We start from the raw sequence: 17,515 nt of genomic DNA, 5'->3' as shown, positions 1-17,515 counted from the left end.
ACTCCTAAGGACGGATGGATTAAAATTGTCAATCGAGACTATAAAAAATAATACAGTAATATATAATCATTCAAACATGGAAAGTCAGCTTTAATCACTTATAAGTTTATAACAAAAGAATATGTAATTCGAGTACAATGCATAGCTAGGTTACTTACTCCTTCTAGATCATTCTAAGAGCAGAATTTCCGCCAGAAAGAAATGGAATTGTTCACATGAATCCAGACCCTTCTATTCACAAATCTTTGTATAAATTCATCTCCTCACCACACACCCGCCGTTGCACGCCTAAATCAACACTCGCTCTCACTCACACATCTCTCTCTACAATCCGTATCTCAATTTAGTTAACAATGGCGAGATTAGGCGAAGGGGACAAGCGCTGGATCGTCGAAGACCGCACCGACGGCACCAACGTCCACAATTGGCACTGGGCCGAAACCAATTGCCTCGACTGGTCTAGGAAATTCCTCGAGCACCTTCTGTGCGGCAAGCCCATCCTCTACGGCGAGGGCAATCTCCACATCAAGATCAACAAGGTCGAGAAGCTCGACGGAGAGGCCTACGTCAATGTTCGCAAGGGGAAGATAATTCCCGGCTACGAGTTGAATTTGGTTGTCTCCTACGATGCGGAGGCCAAAGATGCCGATGGGAAATCGATTTTGAAAACCGAGGGTTCTGTCGAAGTTCCCTACATCTCCGACGAGAACGCCGGCGAGGATCCGGATGTGAGAATCACTATCAAAGACGATGGGCCGATTGGGAAAACGCTCAAGGAAGCGTTTGTTGCGAAGGGGAAACCTTTTGTGTTTGCGCAAATTAGGGCATACGTCGACGCAATGGCCAAAGGGGGGCCTGCTAAGGAGGATTTGGAAGTGAAGAAAGTCTCCGTGAAGAAACCAGGCTCTGAGTCTGCTGCTGCTGCGAGTAATAACGCGGCGGCTGTGGCTGCGGGTGCCGCCGTGAAGGAGGTGAAGAAGAAGGTGGAGAAGAGGAAGGAGGGGTTTAAGACGGTAACGATGAGCGAGAAGTTCAGCTGTCGAGCGAGGGATTTGTTTGAGATTTTAATGGATGAGAATAGGTGGAGAGGGTTTACGCAGAGCAATGCGAGGATCAGTAAGGAGGTGGGTGGAGAGTTCAGTATTTTTGATGGATCAGTGACAGGGAAGAACCTCGAGTTGCAGGAAGGGAAGCTCATTGTTCAGCAATGGAGATTTGGGAGCTGGCCTGATGGCATTACATCCACGGTATAGCACAGAAAAACCTTGAATCTCTTCCACACTTGGTGATTTGTGACTGATGATTATCTTTTACTAGCAACTGTGGATTACGTGTGTGTGTTTTGCTTGTATCTTTCTGCAGCTGTGAATGCTAGTTTAGTTCTGTTGAATCTTGTTTAGAAATTTAAAGGATCTGCATAGTTTACGGTTTATTTGGTCAAATTGCCAATGTTCTTGTGTTTTAATGAGGAAGTGTGTTTGCGTTAGGCTACTTATAAAAACTGTGGGAAGTAGAAGCTGATTTTGAAGCTTACTACGTAGATTTTGATAGGTATGATGTACACAGGCACCAGAAAATGAACTGGCATTGTTTATAGGAGAGTTAGGAGGTCTCTCGTCTAGTTAGTACTAATGATATTTGGATGCTTCATGAGATAATTTATATCAATCCTTATTATAGTATGCAAATTGGAAGTTTTTGTTTTTCTTGATACACTGCACAGGCACATTGTATGAGCAAGTGGTGATATATAGATGATAATCAGCTATTTTCATATATCTTGATTCCATGATGTTGTTTGACAGACTGGAGTCTGATCTTATAAACTTTATTTCTCCGGAACTTTGTTCTCTCTCTGATAAGCGATTTGCTCATCAATGTAGGTACGTCTTGCTTTCGATGAGCCTGAATCTGGGACTACTGTCGTCAAGCTCACTCACACCGATGTACCAGTGGAAGACCGGTTAGTTTCTCGAGTGATTGATAGAAATAGTATTTCTGTTGGCTGCTGCATTTCCATCTCTTAAGGTTTGTTGATGCAGGTATGGCAATGCCACCGTGGTTGAAAACACAGAGAGAGGATGGAGGGATCTCATCTTCCACAAAATACGGGCTGTTTTTGGATTCGGCATCTAGAATATGTTTGCTTTGAGACAATTGTGAAACAAAAGTATGTTGTGTTTTTTCATTTACAAACCAGGATGTGAGATTAATCAAACTGATCATTGATTGATGAAATTTGACGAAGAAGTGTTTGATCAGAATGTAATTTTGATGTTTGGTCCAGTCCCGCTGCTGCTATTGTCTAGTTTGTAGCACTCATCTTGGCACTGCTAAATTATTAAGGATTCATTTTATGGAAACAGGTATTTACATCATTACATGGCCTACATCTACAAGCATTATTACTTGTTCGAAATTTGTAATTTGGTTTACTCCTATAACTTCATCTCCCCATCAACACCTCTTTTTTAACAATCCCATAACACCAATACAACACAAATCATATTTTCAATTAGGTCTAACCTGAATGGTTGGCAATTTCTTCACCAGGGTTTCCGTTCAAAATCAACCCTTTAAGTTAGTGTCTTAACACAAAATTAAAAATGGAAGCACATATATGGGAGGCAAAGGGTGGAGGTAACCCTAACGAATTTTCATAAACAATTAATTAATCAGTAGTAGTTAATTAAAATCTGCTTCACAATAATAAAGCAAGTTTTTATTGAGTACTCTCGATTTGATTTTAATTAATCAGTATGAATATAATTAATTTATCCATTTAAATCATACTACTAGTATTTAGGAGTATGATTTATTAATTTACCGAAGCTTAATTTAAGCTTAAATTAGTTCGTTCATTAAAATTAAATTTATATAGTTTATTAAAATTATGAAGTTTTCAAACATTTTATTTAAATTATCTTAGATACTTTTGAAACTTGTTCATTTGAAACTTTATTAAGACAATCTTCCAAAAAAGAAAGATATTTTTTTTAATTATTTTTAAATACTCTATCCGTTTAGGGCTGATAATTTTTGGCACGACAAGATAACCTGACACGAATTTGCATGAAACTAATGAGTTTGGATCAAAGCTTTTTGGGTTCGTGTCCTTATCGGGTCGACTCGTTATGAACACGAAAATTTCGTATCGTTTCGTGTCGGTTCGTGTTACCCGTTAAGAAATACTCCATCTGTTCCACAAGAATATGCATTATTTCCTTTTTGGTCCGTCCCACAAAATATGCACTTTTCAATTTTGAAAACTCTTTTCTCTCTAATGAGGTGAGACTCATTCTCTACTAACTATACTTTAATTATTTTTTCTCTCTACATCTCTCTTATTTTAATAATTTTGCATTAAAACCCGTGCCGAACCAAAGTGCATAATCTTTGGGGACGGAGGGAGTAATATTATAATATTATTAATTTTTAGTATTTTAAAAATTATATTTTTTTATTGGATTTTGTTGCTATGAATCTATTGATGTTATTGTTCATTTGATCAGATTGTGTAATCAGATTTTGGGTTTTTAATTAGGATCTTACTGATCAGATTCAAGGTTTTTATAACTTTAGTTAATCAAGAATAGTTGTTATCAAGTTCTCATCGATCGTGTTATCAGGTTTTAACCGTGTTATCATGTCGTGTTGTTATAGTGTCGTGTCATATACATGTTGTTATCGTGCCGTGTTGATCCAAGGTGGTTCGTGTCGGGTTCGGGTTTAGGGGTAGCAGGTCGGGTTCGTGTTCGGGTTTAGGATTTTCTTAACAAGTCATGTTTGTCCTTATTGGGTTGGGTCATTAACATGTTGATCCGATAACGACCCAACACGCATGATTTGTCACACTTATATCCGCTCCTTAAAAATAGACCACATTTGCTATTTTAGGATGTTCCTTAAAAATAGAACAAATTTAAGGAAACTTTTTTTCTCTCTCTAATTTTATTTTCTACTAACAATTTTCTAATCACTTTTTTTCGTTTTATCACTCTCTTACTTTACCAACCGTGTATTAAAATTTTTGTTATTTTAAATGTTTAGGGACTGGAGGGAGTATGATAGAAATAGCACAGACATTAATGATTACAATACGCGATGACATACTGATTTTTGCTCAAGCCTTGTGTATTAGTACTAAATTATTTAAGTTTATCCATAGGCGATTCAGTTTGAAGTTTGAACTTCCATAGGTCTTACTCTTATTAAATTTGTGTGAATTAAACTCGAAATTTATCAGCCCAATCTAGTCCAACACAAATATGAATCTAGTAATGGGCCTTTTCCCTCCCTTTTGCAACATTATATGGAAAATTTACCTGGCCAATGCATGTACCTTTCACCATGTTCGGATCATTTCTCTTTTGTAGTATATAATAGTACAAATCAAATTCTTCGAGTTGTTTTATAAATAGACTTATTAGTGTAATCTCTACCTATAACTACATGCTACTCTTCAGGAAAAAACATGATATTTCTTTAATTAATATATTCAGTTGAATTATTGACTTAGACCAAGTCGCCTAGGTTTAAGATTATCTTTGCATGCAAGATTTCTTTTAAATAATTAAAAATTTGAATCCTGAGATTTCAAATATTTATAAGTTGCATGTTTAGGTGATGAATGTTCATTTTGTACAATTTAAATTCGAATATGGATTTGGTTAATAAGAAAGTAAATTAGACATACTTTATATTTTGATCATGAAGGCATAATAAGCATATCACAAAATCAAAATGTGGGTCGGTGGAATAAAGTGGTTGGATTAGATAGTGGGAAAAAAATGTCAAGTGCCAATTTATGAAATTGGGCCCAGTTTTTGCTGGTTCATCTATAGTCACTGTCTCAATCCTACACATCTTTGAAAATATATGTTACTTTTAATTTATTTCTCCCTCATATACATGAATAATACTTATAAATTTCTGAATTTTCACAATCTCTTTATTCGAAAATCGAATACATTTATTTAGCCTGAAATTGAATCCTGATCGCATCTTACTTGTATTTCGTACAGAAAAAAAAAGCACAACATTGGTTAATTGATAGTACTACTATTTAGAGAGATTGGCATTTGGCACAATGTTTCCCTTATTATTTACTCCTTTACCAATTTTATACTATGTGAATGTGACATTTGTTTTCTGCTCCAATGAAAATTTTCAAATAGAGCATTTATGTTGAAGCCAAATGGATATTTAGTATTTTGGAATAAATAACAAACTCTAAGCAGGCCAGAGTCTGCATTGGATTTTTTTCAAAGATTGTAAATATATAAATAATAAAAACCGGACCAATTATTAATTTGAATTTGTGCCATCTTGATTGTTTTATTGATCATTGCTGTAATGGACCCTTCAATTAATGTAGCATTATCGGTAGACTGATTGAAAAGCCACTTTACAGTTTACACCAACATTTTCCTTTTTTTTTTCCCGATAATTTATTGTTATTTCCTAATTAAATTTTATGAAGACGACTAAATTTAAATATTCTAATAATAAGGACTACAAGTAGATAAATAACGTACTAACAAAACGTTTCATTATTAAAAGGAGAAACGAATTATATGTTCATAAGCAGCACATGTATGGATTATTTTATAAAAAAGAACAGCTTTACCATCAAATTCCAACTGTACATAATGCATTCTTTGTGACAAAACCAAGCAAAAATTTAAATTATGGAGTACTACTATAAACTTTGCAGTTGAGCATCCATAATAGCGGACTGGCCGGCGCCCTAGCAGTCGGCGAGCGGCTAGGCACTCGGCTGGTCCACTACTGCGGTAGGCTAATTGAGAGGTCGAAAAAAAACGCCCTAGAGCTAGGGTGTGGACGAGCGCGGCTAGCCGATTTAAAATTTTATTTTTATTTTTTATATTCCCATTTCAATTTTTTTCTCCAATTTTTTTTCATTGTTGTTGTTTTTCATTTATTTTTTTCTCGAGGTGGCTAGAGCAGATCCTCTGCTGTTCCTCAAATCACAGCAAATGGTGATGTGCCAAAAACGCAAGAATTAGTGAATGAAACGCAAGGTGATTCATTTCTTTTCATTTTATTTATAATGTTTTTGTTTTATTATGGGTCTTATGGCTATGAATGTTCATTTAAATACCAAAATATTTTATAAAAATGAATAGATTCATAAATTAACATATTTAAAAAATTTAATTATCATGTAAAATATTATGCATGTGTTTTTGCGTTTAGATGATATATTTTTTATAAAATATTTTGGAATGTAATAAAACAAAACATTATAATAAAATGAAAAGAAATGAATCACCTTGCGTTTTTGGCACAACACCATTTGCTGTGATTTGAGGAACAACAGAGGATCTCTGCCCGGCTAGCCTATTGCTAGGTTGTTGTTTGACTACATGACGATGTGGTATGAGGAGTTTTTGACCGAGCTATTGCTAGTCCAAAGCTAAACATATGCTTAAAGCCAATAAATAGAGATTTATTTATCTGAAAAATAACGAAACAACAAATAATAATGACATTTGGGCGGAAATAAGTATTTTTAATGTTTGTTAAATAAATTAACATGATAGTGGCAATATCTAAAGCTACTATGTCGAATTGTAATTTTTATTTAGAAAAAAAAACCAAAGTTTAATTGTATGGTAAAATCGTTTTTTACGTTAATTTCTTTTTTATCATTAAGGGTGTCCACAATGTGGGAGCCGCGGCCCGCGGCTCGGCGCGCGGCCCCCCATTGCAAAGGCCGAGAGCCGGGGCGGAGAGGCGAGAAGCGTGGCTGAGCCACGGCCGCGGCCTTCACGCGGCTGAGCCGTGTGAGCCGCGGCCCTCCCATTGCAAGCGTCGCGAATCGCGGCTGGGCCGCGGAATATAAATTTTTTTTTTTTCGAAATTTTTTTATAAATATACACTCTCATTTCCATTTTTTCACTTAATTCTACACTTCAAATCCCTTCATTTTACACTCTCAAACACTACAAAAAATGCAAGGTGGAAATGGTAATTCCCCGGGGTATGGAGACTCGGGATACGACAACTTCCCCAATCAGACGTGGAGTCCGCACTCGCCCCAATTCCGGGTCCAGCCATCCCAGCAGAGGAACTTGGTTCACCAACCATCGGGGTTCGGGGACTACCGACCGAATATGGACGCGATCAACAACCCATCCCAGCAATTCCAATCCTCCCAATTCCAATCCTCCAAATTCCAATACTCCCCGTCTCCTCTGTGTGAATCTGATAGATTCACATGGGAACAGTTGATGGGTACACTGGAGACCCCGACATCCGGTAGTGTGGAGATGGAGGCCCCCACCGGGGGTCGCTGAACCGGCGGTGGTGGGGGGCGAGGTGGCGGCGGTGGGAGTGGGAGGCGAGGCGGCGGCGGAAGGCGAGGCGGTGGGGGGCGAGGCGGCAGAGAGCATGGGCCCTCCGGCGGCGGGCGAGGTGGAGACAGAGAGCCGGCGGTGGCCGAGGCGGTGGTGATCGGCGTGGCGGCGAGTTCAACGACGACGAATCCCTCGCTGTTGCGCGGGCTTGGGAGGCGGTCACGACGAATCCGGTCATCGGCACGGATCAGACCGACATTTGCTGTGAAGCTGGCCCAAGTTCACCTACTGGAATGAATACATGCTTCTCCGAGACTCCCCTCAATTCAAGGCGATCTGCGACGATGAGACCGGTCCTACTGGGAAGCGGACACAAATCGGGGCCGACGGCACGTACAGCAGTGGTACCGACTCACGTGCATTCGACCTGAATGACGATGTGAGGGATGAGCCCCCCTCGACAATGTCGAGGCGCCAGCGCCAGCAGGGCCAACAATCCGCCATCCGGGAAGCTAGATCCGCTTCCCAAGTCTCTCGGGCGAACGTGGCGACACCGCACCCTTCAACACCGACCGCAGCGTTGACTCAAACACTGGAGGTGCATATGATGAAGCAACTCCAGGATAACTTGTCCTTGTACGAGAAGTCGACGGACCCTATCACCAAGATGATGTACTACGACCTCATTCTTAGGTTGAGGTCGAAGTTGGGCTTCTCCGATGGGTCGGCGACGGGCGAAGCAAGCGGCAGTGGGGCCGGTGTCGGCGGCGGTGGAGGAGGTGAAGAAGATGTGCCGGATTCCGATGACGCCACCGAGTAGGAAGCGGTGGCGTTTTTTTCTTTTTATTATTATGTTGTGTTTTTAAAATATTTTCGTTGTAGAATTTTCCCCTATTAATAGTACGACGAAAATTTGTCTCTACTTCTCTCTTTATTAAATTATTTTTATTATCTAAATTATTAATCTACTAAAATTTAATAACATTAAAAAAAAGCAAAAAAAAATTAACATTTTAGAGGGCCACATTTGGTGGCCCTTTTAATTTGTATTGACTTTTTTACATTTGCCATTACAAAGGTTACATGGGAGCCACAATTGGTGGCCGGGCCACAAACGGTGACCTTTGAAGGCCACCATTGTGGACACTCCAACAATTTAGTGTACGAGTTGTTGGTGCTAATATTTTCTTTTTCACCTTCGTATGTACGGAGTAGAACACGTGTTACGTCAATACAATGGTAAAGGCTAATGACTCTTTTTTTCTAATTACTTTACATTTTGTTTATGTTTTGGTATGAAATAAAAAGACATTAATGATTCCCCTCACACCCCATGACAAAAAAGTATACCTAATACGGCATACCTAATTCACTTTAATCACCCTTCCTTTACTTATTATCCCCCCTTCTCTCTTTATAGTCTCTCATCAATTATTTAAATTCTGTACTGTATTATTCAACTATCCACTTAAATTCCTAACCTTAAATTATTAAGCAGAGCTGGACTAGTCAAAACATTTCAAATAAACAATTCCTACCCAACTTTCTACACACAGGCAGATCTAGAAATATAAAGGGCAAATTTTATGTTAGGAAAATTTGAGAAAGACCAAATCTAAAAAAAAATCAAAAAATTTGCAAAATTGAATCAGAAAATAACATATGTTAAAATATTTAAGGAGGGGCATTTGCCCCGTGGATCCGCCCCTTATTTCTATCAGTGTTGAATGATCAATATCAATAATTGGAAATAGAAGTAGAAATACAGTATTAATTTGTATTTCCATTCTAGGAGTATTAAATGATCAATATCAATAATTCGAAATTGAAGTAGAAATACAGTATTAATTTGTATTTCTATTTGAGTATTTTGGAAAAGTATTAGGCAACATGTACGGTAGATAGATAAAGTACTAACTATTCAGCCATGCATTGATTTCCATTGAAATTTCCAACTGTATATAAATATTTTTTATTATTTTTTTAATGAGAATTTAATGACACGGGACAGGGTGAGCAGAGATTCCATGGAATGCGACAGGGGGTCACACGTACACGTGGACGAATCGTAGCGGTGAGTTGTCAAAGAGCTAGCCTGACGGTGGTGGCAATTCTGCAATTAACCTCTGTTTTGGGGAGAGAAAGTGTGCTTATTTTGGTTTGGCTCTATATTCATTTCCGTATAGAATTTAAATTAATGTAAAACAATTTCTATTTTTTTGTGCATTATTAAACATGGTATTTGGTCAGATCTCATCATTACAAATTAATATAAAATTCCATGATATGGAGTTTTACAAAATGTAGTAGTGGATTAGAATAGAACATTCAAAAGTATATTTATAATTTTTGTATGAGTAAAATTGTCCGTTATTTTCTCCACGTCTTACTGTTGCTGATGCATCTGAAGTTAGTTACAGTTACAGAGTCACATAACTTAATGTTAATCATAGACTGTAATGAATTTTTAATTTTATTGGTTTTACATGACACTCATTGACGGCCTTGTTCCTCTCTCTCGCGCATTGAAACACACTCACAAAGAGACAACAGTCCTCACCACATTATCTTCTCCCTCTCACACACACATTGCACAGAGACTGAGAGACAGCACGCTATCTAAAAGAGTCCTCACAACCGACTTCTTTCTTCTCCACTTCTCTCTCTCTCACTCAATTACAAGAGTCAAGAGTCTTCACGCAAGTGAACACAGTACTCTCTCTGGAAAGAATAGTGACTCAATTTCTGGGAAAATTGCACAAAAACACGCATGGCAGATATAGCCAAGTACGCACCCGCACCCATTAATGGCGGCAACTTATTCTCAGAGTTCAAATCTCAATTCTCAATCATTAGAACTAGAAAAACCATCGGTTTTGCTTACGCCTTCGTCTTTGTCTTCATCGCCTTCACCATTTTCCTTGCTTTTACCCCTTCTTCAACCTCCTCTTCCCCATGGTTCACTAACATTTTCACTCTCCCCTCCACCACTAATGCATCTTCAGATCAATCTCATTTCTCTTCAATTTATGGCTATTTTTTCCCAAATTCTTCCTCACCGAATTCTACACTGCCCCAGAATGCCGGATCTACCCATTTTCCACCTCATCAAGTCGAAGTCTCTAACCCAACTAATTCCACCAATTCACCAGAGAAATCTCAAGTGAATCAAACTTCCAGTCGTGAAAGTGAAGTCTCGAAGCAAAATCAGACTCAAATTCCAGAAAAAGTTGAAGTCTTGGCGCAAAATCAGACTCAAATTCAAGATAAGGTTGAAGCCTCGAAGCAAAATCAAACTCAAATTCAAGATGAAGCTGGAGTCTTGAAGCCAAATCAGACCGTAATTCCGGCCACAAAATCTCCCGACCTAGCTAACACCAAGGCTAATTCATCGCCGGAATCTTCATCCGGAGCCAAGAACGTCTCTGCAAATGGTGAAAAGGGAATTGCGGAAAAGGGTGTGCCCAAGAATCTAACTTCTTCTCTGATGAAGAAGCAGAACAATAGCACAAATGCTCAGGAGAAGGGGACGGGTGATTTGATTAAATCTTTGATGAATTGCGATTTGTTTGATGGAAATTGGGTGAAAGATGACTCGTATCCACTGTACAAGCCTGGTTCTTGTGCTCTGATTGATGAGCAATTCAACTGTTTCCGCAATGGAAGACCTGATAATGACTACTACAAGCTCAAATGGAAGCCCAAGGGCTGCACTCTTCCGAGGTATATCGATGATTCTTACTCTAATTTGTGATAAAAATGAGGTTCTTTTTTCCATTTTTTCTGTTTGAGTATACTTTCTTGCTTTTAGTTGATTGATATTAGTTGCGAATTCGAGTTGTTTGATGATATGAGAATAGAAAGCTGTGGTGTATGATCGATTTGTTGTAGTGATTTATCCAAACTAATTTTGCTGATTTTGAATAATTAGGTTGGATGGAAGCCATATGTTGGAGATGTTGAGAGGAAAAAGATTAGTTTTTGTTGGTGATTCTTTAAATAGGAACATGTGGGAATCCCTTATTTGCATACTGAGGAACTCCGTGAAAGATAAGAAGAAGGTTTATGAAGAATTCGGTCGCCATCATTTTCGAGAAGAAGCTTCATATTCCTTTGTGTTTGAAGTAAGTTTCAACAGCAAAATCCTTGGTTTCATCTTCAACAGAATGTGTTCTAGTCTTGATCTAGTTAATCTCGTTCACGGTTATATTGTAATAACTTTTGTGATCTTTCATAGGATTACAAATGCAAAGTGGAGTTTTTTGTGTCTCCATTCTTGGTTCAAGAATGGGAAGTAACTGGAAAGAATGGCGCGAAGAAGGAGACTCTTCGACTTGATTTACTCAGCAGAGGTGCCAGTGAATATAAGGATGCAGATATCATTGTGTTTAACACAGGGCATTGGTGGACTCACGACAAAACTTCCTTGGGGTAAATTTCTGTAGTAACTTTGATCGTAGTGGATTTTACGTTGGTAAATATTCGAATACGTGCTAAATGATTCTTGAATGTTTTAGGAAGGACTATTATCAGGAAGGCAGCCATGTGTATAGTGATCTTGATGTTCATGAGGCTTTCCGCAAAGCTTTAACGACCTGGGGAAGATGGGTAGATTCCAATGTTAATCCCAAGAAATCACTTGTATTCTTCAGAGGCTATTCCGCATCTCATTTCAGGTACAATACAAACTTACAAGTGATGATGAAATAGTTTAGTTGTTGGCTTGAGAGTTGATTGATGATGATGTGTCTCAATTAATTGATTTGATTCGAAATAAATAAGTCAGCAAAATGACAAATGCTGGTGAGTGATATGATATGCTTTCTTGCAATTTTGTGTATGTTACAACGCGTTATAAGATTAGATCGAAGTTTGTCACAACCACTATATTGTTGCAATATTGTTCAGCCATTTATAGTTATGCTTTGTATACTTGTTTATGACACATCATGTCTTAAGATGAGATCAAATTAAGTGTTACACAATACTGCTTGATGAGCCATTTTAAAACTTCAATTTTCCACTTATCTTTCGTTGTATATGGTCCCGTCTCATTACAATATCTTGCTGCAGTGGTGGCCAGTGGAACTCTGGCGGGCAATGTGACCACGAGACGGAGCCAATAAAGAACGATACCTATCTCGCACCATATCCCTCAAAGATGACTGTTTTGGAGAAGGTGTTGAAAGGGATGAAAAAAACTCAAGTTACTTATCTGAACGTCACCAGAATGACAGATTACCGCAAGGATGGCCACCCATCGATATACCGGAAACAACACATGTCCGATGAGGAGAAGATAAAGCCGTTGCATTTTCAAGACTGCAGCCACTGGTGCCTCCCAGGCGTGCCCGATACCTGGAACGAGATCTTGTATGCAGAACTATTGGTGAAACAGAGACAGTGGCAACAACAGAAAAGGTCGTAAGTAAAACACGTGAAATCGCTGGATCAGAGCCACAGCCAGCTCCTCGTGGTCGTCTATGGAGACGAGCACGAGTTCCCACCCGATGAAGTCCAGTAAATATTGTTACATGAAGAGGGCGCTGTGATAATACAACAGCGAGATGAGCCTAAAGAAAGGTGCATTACACTCCTCTCATGGCTTACTTGATGAGAATAAACAGTTACATTATACATATACACATGGTAAATATGTTGTTTGTATGAAATTGATGGAGTTGGTATCTTTTTGGAGGAAGACATTCTTACTCTAGTGTATGTTTATATGCGGAAAATGGTGGGGAGGCAGGTTAAAGCTTATACTTTCCCATTTGCTACAGAAATAATGTACAATGATTATTCTATTCTTAACCATTTTATATTATTTGTCTTTCTTTACTTTAGATACTTGCTGTCTTAACTCATTGATGAGTGTACTTTTTAAACGAAAAAATATGGTATATGACATTATTAAAGAATAGTAGTACTCAATATCAGATCAATTGCATACAGTTGGCTTAATTTAAGTGGAAGATGCCGTAGTTTTAGTGGGCATAAATAAATTATAGAGTAAGAGACAAATTAGAAATAAACGATAAAATAGTTTGACTGTTTTAGAAATTTTCCACAGTTTGACAAATACTATGACTGGTATAGTATAGTTATTCATCACTAAATGACTTGTGCATTCGCTTCTATTATCGGATAGTATAGTTATGTATACATTTTTTGGAAGAATAAATTGGTATATGCATAACTATACACACATTTGGTTGTATACATTAAACTATTGTGCACAATAACTAATTGGCTAATATATCATCAATTATGTCTCTACAATATTAATATATAAATAAAAATAATGAACTTATTAATGATGTCAACCTGTTGCAACGTTGATGCATTTGTCTACATCTCTGACTATATAACATAAATACAGACAAAATCATTTCCATGGAGCAATCATTCGTATTATGTAAGACACAACTTTAGGTTAGCGATAATTAATGTCAAGGTATCAGTACATGTGTATATATGATGTCTGGACTGCATCAAGGCAGTAACTCAATAATAATAATTACACCTTAGCATACATTTTAATGTTTGATTATACTACAATAGTTACATATGAAAGTGTTATTTATCTAGATTCAAGGGGTACCGTAATCAAATTGGTCAAATCGATTTAAATTTATAGTAAACCACATTAAAAATAGTTGATTATTCATTTAATCTTATACGAATAAACAGTAGAACTAGCTAGTAGTCTAGTAGGAGTATCAATTAATAGTTGACAATCGAAAAGGCATAAAAATGGTGTGTTGACAATTATACATTCCATAAAAAACTAGTATTTGACATTTTTATTGGCGGTGTAATTAAATGATTTGATGCAAATCAATGTACTTTTTTTAATTTTATTTTTAAGGACCTAATGTGTTGTGTCAATATTTCCTTCACAAACAAGTCACGTAATCATAATTATTAAATGAGCTATGTTGAATATTTAGAAGATCACATCACGTTTAGGAATAACTGATTTGCAATATAGGATAAAATATATAGTTCTTGGCTTTGTACTAAATTTTTATGTGTAAATGAAATCATGTATGAATTGTTCTCTTGTTTATTTCGACTGGTACTAACTTGTAAACAGATGACGTGCATATTATCTAATCCAATAATGTAATATTATATTGGAATAAGATAAAGTGTCGGTACTTTATATTCGACTTAATTACCTCGTCAAATTGTTATTACAAAAAAAAATTGTCTTGTATACATGAGTGACATAATAATTTTAGTAGACCTGCGGAAACCCTTTTGAAATTTGAATTTCTTTGCTGAAAATAATGTGTGAGCAAACAAGTTCTAACTGTTTTTAATGAGAAATAATGATGCTATCATGCTACCACATGGAATTTATTACAGTCCAATTTCATTAGAATTACCCATATATTGAAAGAAAAAAGTAAATTTAATGCAATTTACCAGAGAGTTAACAAAATGGAACGAATGAACACAATATACCATGAAAATAACTAGTTTTATGTGAAAATTATATTGTAAATTTTTCCGGTTTTAAAATTGTGTTTTTCATTTGGAGAACTTTTAAACATTGAAAATCGTCTAACTAATTGGCTACCCCAAATTCATGATATGTTTGTTTATTGCAATATTATAACACTATCATCATATTGTCATGGCTTGATTAGTGATTATTGAAATCATACAACATTAGTTAGCACTCATTTCACTTCATCATAATCATCATCATCATCATTCATTTCTCCATTAAACTCTTGAAAATAATATTCTCTCACGCCAAATAAATCACCATGCCTCATAATTGAGTCACTTAACTGCGTAACATTTCATAGTTTGTTAATTCATTAATCAAGTGGAGTACATTTCTCTCTGAGTAACATAATTAAAAGCTCTAATAGTAGTAAATTCATTTTTATTTCTATAAAAGTCACATTAAAATCGTCAGATGACTGAATATTTTTGTCATCCAAGATTCGGTTAATGTTTTCAATTTCAAACATACACTAACAATCAATTTATGCTCGAATTCATTTCCAGTTCAAATTTGACATTTTCAAATCTATATACTCCTACATTAATGAATAAAAGACAACAAGACATCATATAGTAGTATAAGACACCACCAACCAACGTAATCCGAACTCAATATTCAAAATCTTACTGTATTATATAAACCAGCATTCAGACAAGGCGCGTGAAGGCAATTAAATAAATTTTCCAGATGTGTCATTAGTCATTACAATTACAAAGAAAATTTTTGTATTAAACCATAAAATCAGAAAGCTCATTTCCCACGCTCGGTCAAATTACGAGGGCTGCCAAATTTTTAATAGTCAAGCTAGCGCTACAAATCAGAAAAACCATGATTAGAAACAAGAAAATATTTAATTAAATTAAAAAAAACCCCACGTATATATACACAAGAAAGAAAATTCAAGGCCCAAAAAAGCAATTAAACAAACTAGAAACATAATCGTGTTTTTTTTAAATGAATTAATCATCAACTATCATCCCTAGCTAGCTAGTCTTCAACTACCAACTACTGATCATCAAGAAGGTGGCGAGAGTGAAAAGGCGGCGGTGGAGGTGGAGGTGGTGGCGGTGGTGGCGGTGGTGGCGGTGGTGGTGACAACCCTTTCACAGGAAGGACACATGGTGAGGGTGGTGGCTGGGAGCTGCATGTAAAATGGCTGAGAAGCTTTAAGAGCTCTTAATTCTTGGAGCTCTTTTTGCAACCTCCTGTTCTCTTCTGTCAGCGTCTCACAACACCTTTTTAAATACTCACAATCTACCTCTGTCTGTTTCAATTTGGTCCTGCCAAAATATCATAAATGTTACCAAATTATTGTCACATTTAATTTACTCACGAGATTCAAGAAACTCTTTGCTTTATTCTTCTTCTTCACACCAAGAAGGGCTCAAACATTACTACCTTGCTCTTCTGTTTTGGAACCACACCTCAACTTGCCGAGCTCGGAGATTCAATTGTTTCGCTAGTGCTAGCTTCTGCTTCTGCATATGTATATTTTGAGACCACAATCAATTTAAATTACTACATAAAATATACTTACTAGGAAAAAATGAAATATACAAAGACAGACATACGGGGTTGAGGGTGTTGTGCTCTTTGAAGCTTTCTTCGAGGAAAGCGGACTGGTCTTTGGTGAGTCGGAGTTTCTTTCTGGCCAAGCCGTTTTCCTCATCGTCGCTTCCTGCGCCGCCGCGATCGCCTTCTGCTTCGCTGTTAAAGCCTGATAATTGCTCGAAGTCTCTCTTCCCCCTCGCGCTTCGGAACATGGAGAAATCCACCTGAAACGATGACACCGCGCTGTTTGGAGATGACACCGCCGCCGCCGTCGTTTCATGATCTCCGCTGCCGTCGTCGCCTTTTCTTCCCCCCTCTCCCACTGTGGAAATAAAAAAAAATTGAAGGCTTTGATTGATTAATTGACCGAACAAATTCAGAAAAGCGCACACACACACACACACACACATACAGTAGTATTTACATTTATCTTTGAGCCAAGGGAAAGGAAGCTTGTTTGAAGAGGGGTGGCTTCTTTGAACCGGAGAGAATGGGAGAAGATCTAGCTGAACCGGTGGATCTGATGAAATCGGACCGTCGGAGAACCGGCTCTCGTCGCTTTTATTACTCTTCTCGCCGCCGTCGGAACTCACTTTTCCGGTAGACATGCAGAACCCTAAATCTTTGCTATGAATTTTCTGGGGTTTTTCAAGAAACGAAAAGGGCTTCGGTGTATCACCCAAGCTCAAAGCTAACTCCATAGATAGATCAGAGAGAGAGAGAGTGAGAGTTAAAGGAATGAGAAGAATAGATGATGGGAACTGAAAGAGGCTGAGCCAATTTAAAAGGCGATCAAATAGAAATGGCTTTTATTATGATTTGGCTTATGCAATCAAAAGGGAACTAGTATTTGTGGAAAAAGAATAAAAGAGAAATATATATACACTAGGGTTGACAATCGCACGTGAATCCAACGAAATATACTGATCGAAACATTGGTTCAAACACAGGCCTATTTGCTTTTCTTCTGTATGAAAAAAAAAACAGTGAATGGCTTTTGGCCAAATGCAATCATTTTTATTAATACTATATTGTAGATTTTGTGTAATGTAAGAAAAATATTAGTATGATATTCAATTAGTATAATATAGTACATAGTCTTGGGGACAAACATTCG

General features: G+C 37.2%; 3 protein-coding genes across 3 annotated transcripts; 2 read left to right on the top strand and 1 right to left on the bottom strand.

Annotated features, from left to right (window-relative positions):
- The first annotated feature begins 136 nt into the window (after positions 1-136).
- Positions 137-2,378, top strand: LOC121797119 (activator of 90 kDa heat shock protein ATPase homolog). Its single transcript, XM_042195848.1, has 3 exons — positions 137-1,247; positions 1,884-1,963; positions 2,043-2,378. The coding sequence occupies exons 1-3, from the start codon at positions 354-356 to the stop codon at positions 2,134-2,136; spliced, it is 1,068 nt and encodes a 355-aa protein (XP_042051782.1). The 5' UTR covers positions 137-353; the 3' UTR covers positions 2,137-2,378.
- Positions 2,379-9,828: 7,450 nt separating this feature from the next.
- LOC121794340 (protein trichome birefringence-like) lies at positions 9,829-13,168 on the top strand. Its single transcript, XM_042192458.1, has 5 exons — positions 9,829-11,045; positions 11,254-11,446; positions 11,560-11,753; positions 11,840-11,998; positions 12,396-13,168. The coding sequence occupies exons 1-5, from the start codon at positions 10,093-10,095 to the stop codon at positions 12,748-12,750; spliced, it is 1,854 nt and encodes a 617-aa protein (XP_042048392.1). The 5' UTR covers positions 9,829-10,092; the 3' UTR covers positions 12,751-13,168.
- A 2,349-nt stretch (positions 13,169-15,517) lies between these two features.
- Positions 15,518-17,254, bottom strand: LOC121793565 (homeobox-leucine zipper protein HAT14-like). The gene is made up of 4 exons (XM_042191595.1): positions 16,823-17,254; positions 16,419-16,720; positions 16,246-16,325; positions 15,518-16,127 (listed from the first exon to the last, which is right to left on the bottom strand). Exons 1-4 carry the CDS (start codon positions 17,097-17,099, stop codon positions 15,863-15,865), a joined length of 924 nt encoding a protein of 307 aa, XP_042047529.1. The 5' UTR covers positions 17,100-17,254; the 3' UTR covers positions 15,518-15,862.
- Between the last annotated feature and the right edge of the window lie 261 nt (positions 17,255-17,515).

The sequence above is a fragment of the Salvia splendens genome, chromosome 3, assembly GCF_004379255.2.
Source record: "Salvia splendens isolate huo1 chromosome 3, SspV2, whole genome shotgun sequence".
Classification (NCBI taxonomy): domain Eukaryota; kingdom Viridiplantae; phylum Streptophyta; class Magnoliopsida; order Lamiales; family Lamiaceae; genus Salvia; species Salvia splendens.
This window is presented reverse-complemented; position numbering and strand designations above follow the sequence as displayed.

Coding starts and splice junctions, on each gene's coding strand:
- LOC121797119 (XM_042195848.1), top strand. CDS start 354: ATGGCGAGATTAGGCGAAGGGGACAAGCGCTGGATCGTCGAAGACCGC. Junction 1,248..1,883: donor CTGATGGCATTACATCCACG/GTATAGCACAGA, acceptor TCATCAATGTAG/GTACGTCTTGCTTTCGATGA. Junction 1,964..2,042: donor GATGTACCAGTGGAAGACCG/GTTAGTTTCTCG, acceptor TTGTTGATGCAG/GTATGGCAATGCCACCGTGG.
- LOC121793565 (XM_042191595.1), bottom strand. CDS start 17,099: ATGGAGTTAGCTTTGAGCTTGGGTGATACACCGAAGCCCTTTTCGTTT. Junction 16,326..16,418: donor AGCACAACACCCTCAACCCC/GTATGTCTGTCT, acceptor ATACATATGCAG/AAGCAGAAGCTAGCACTAGC. Junction 16,128..16,245: donor TTCCAAAACAGAAGAGCAAG/GTAGTAATGTTT, acceptor ATATTTTGGCAG/GACCAAATTGAAACAGACAG.
- LOC121794340 (XM_042192458.1), top strand. CDS start 10,093: ATGGCAGATATAGCCAAGTACGCACCCGCACCCATTAATGGCGGCAAC. Junction 11,447..11,559: donor CATATTCCTTTGTGTTTGAA/GTAAGTTTCAAC, acceptor GATCTTTCATAG/GATTACAAATGCAAAGTGGA. Junction 11,754..11,839: donor CACGACAAAACTTCCTTGGG/GTAAATTTCTGT, acceptor TGAATGTTTTAG/GAAGGACTATTATCAGGAAG.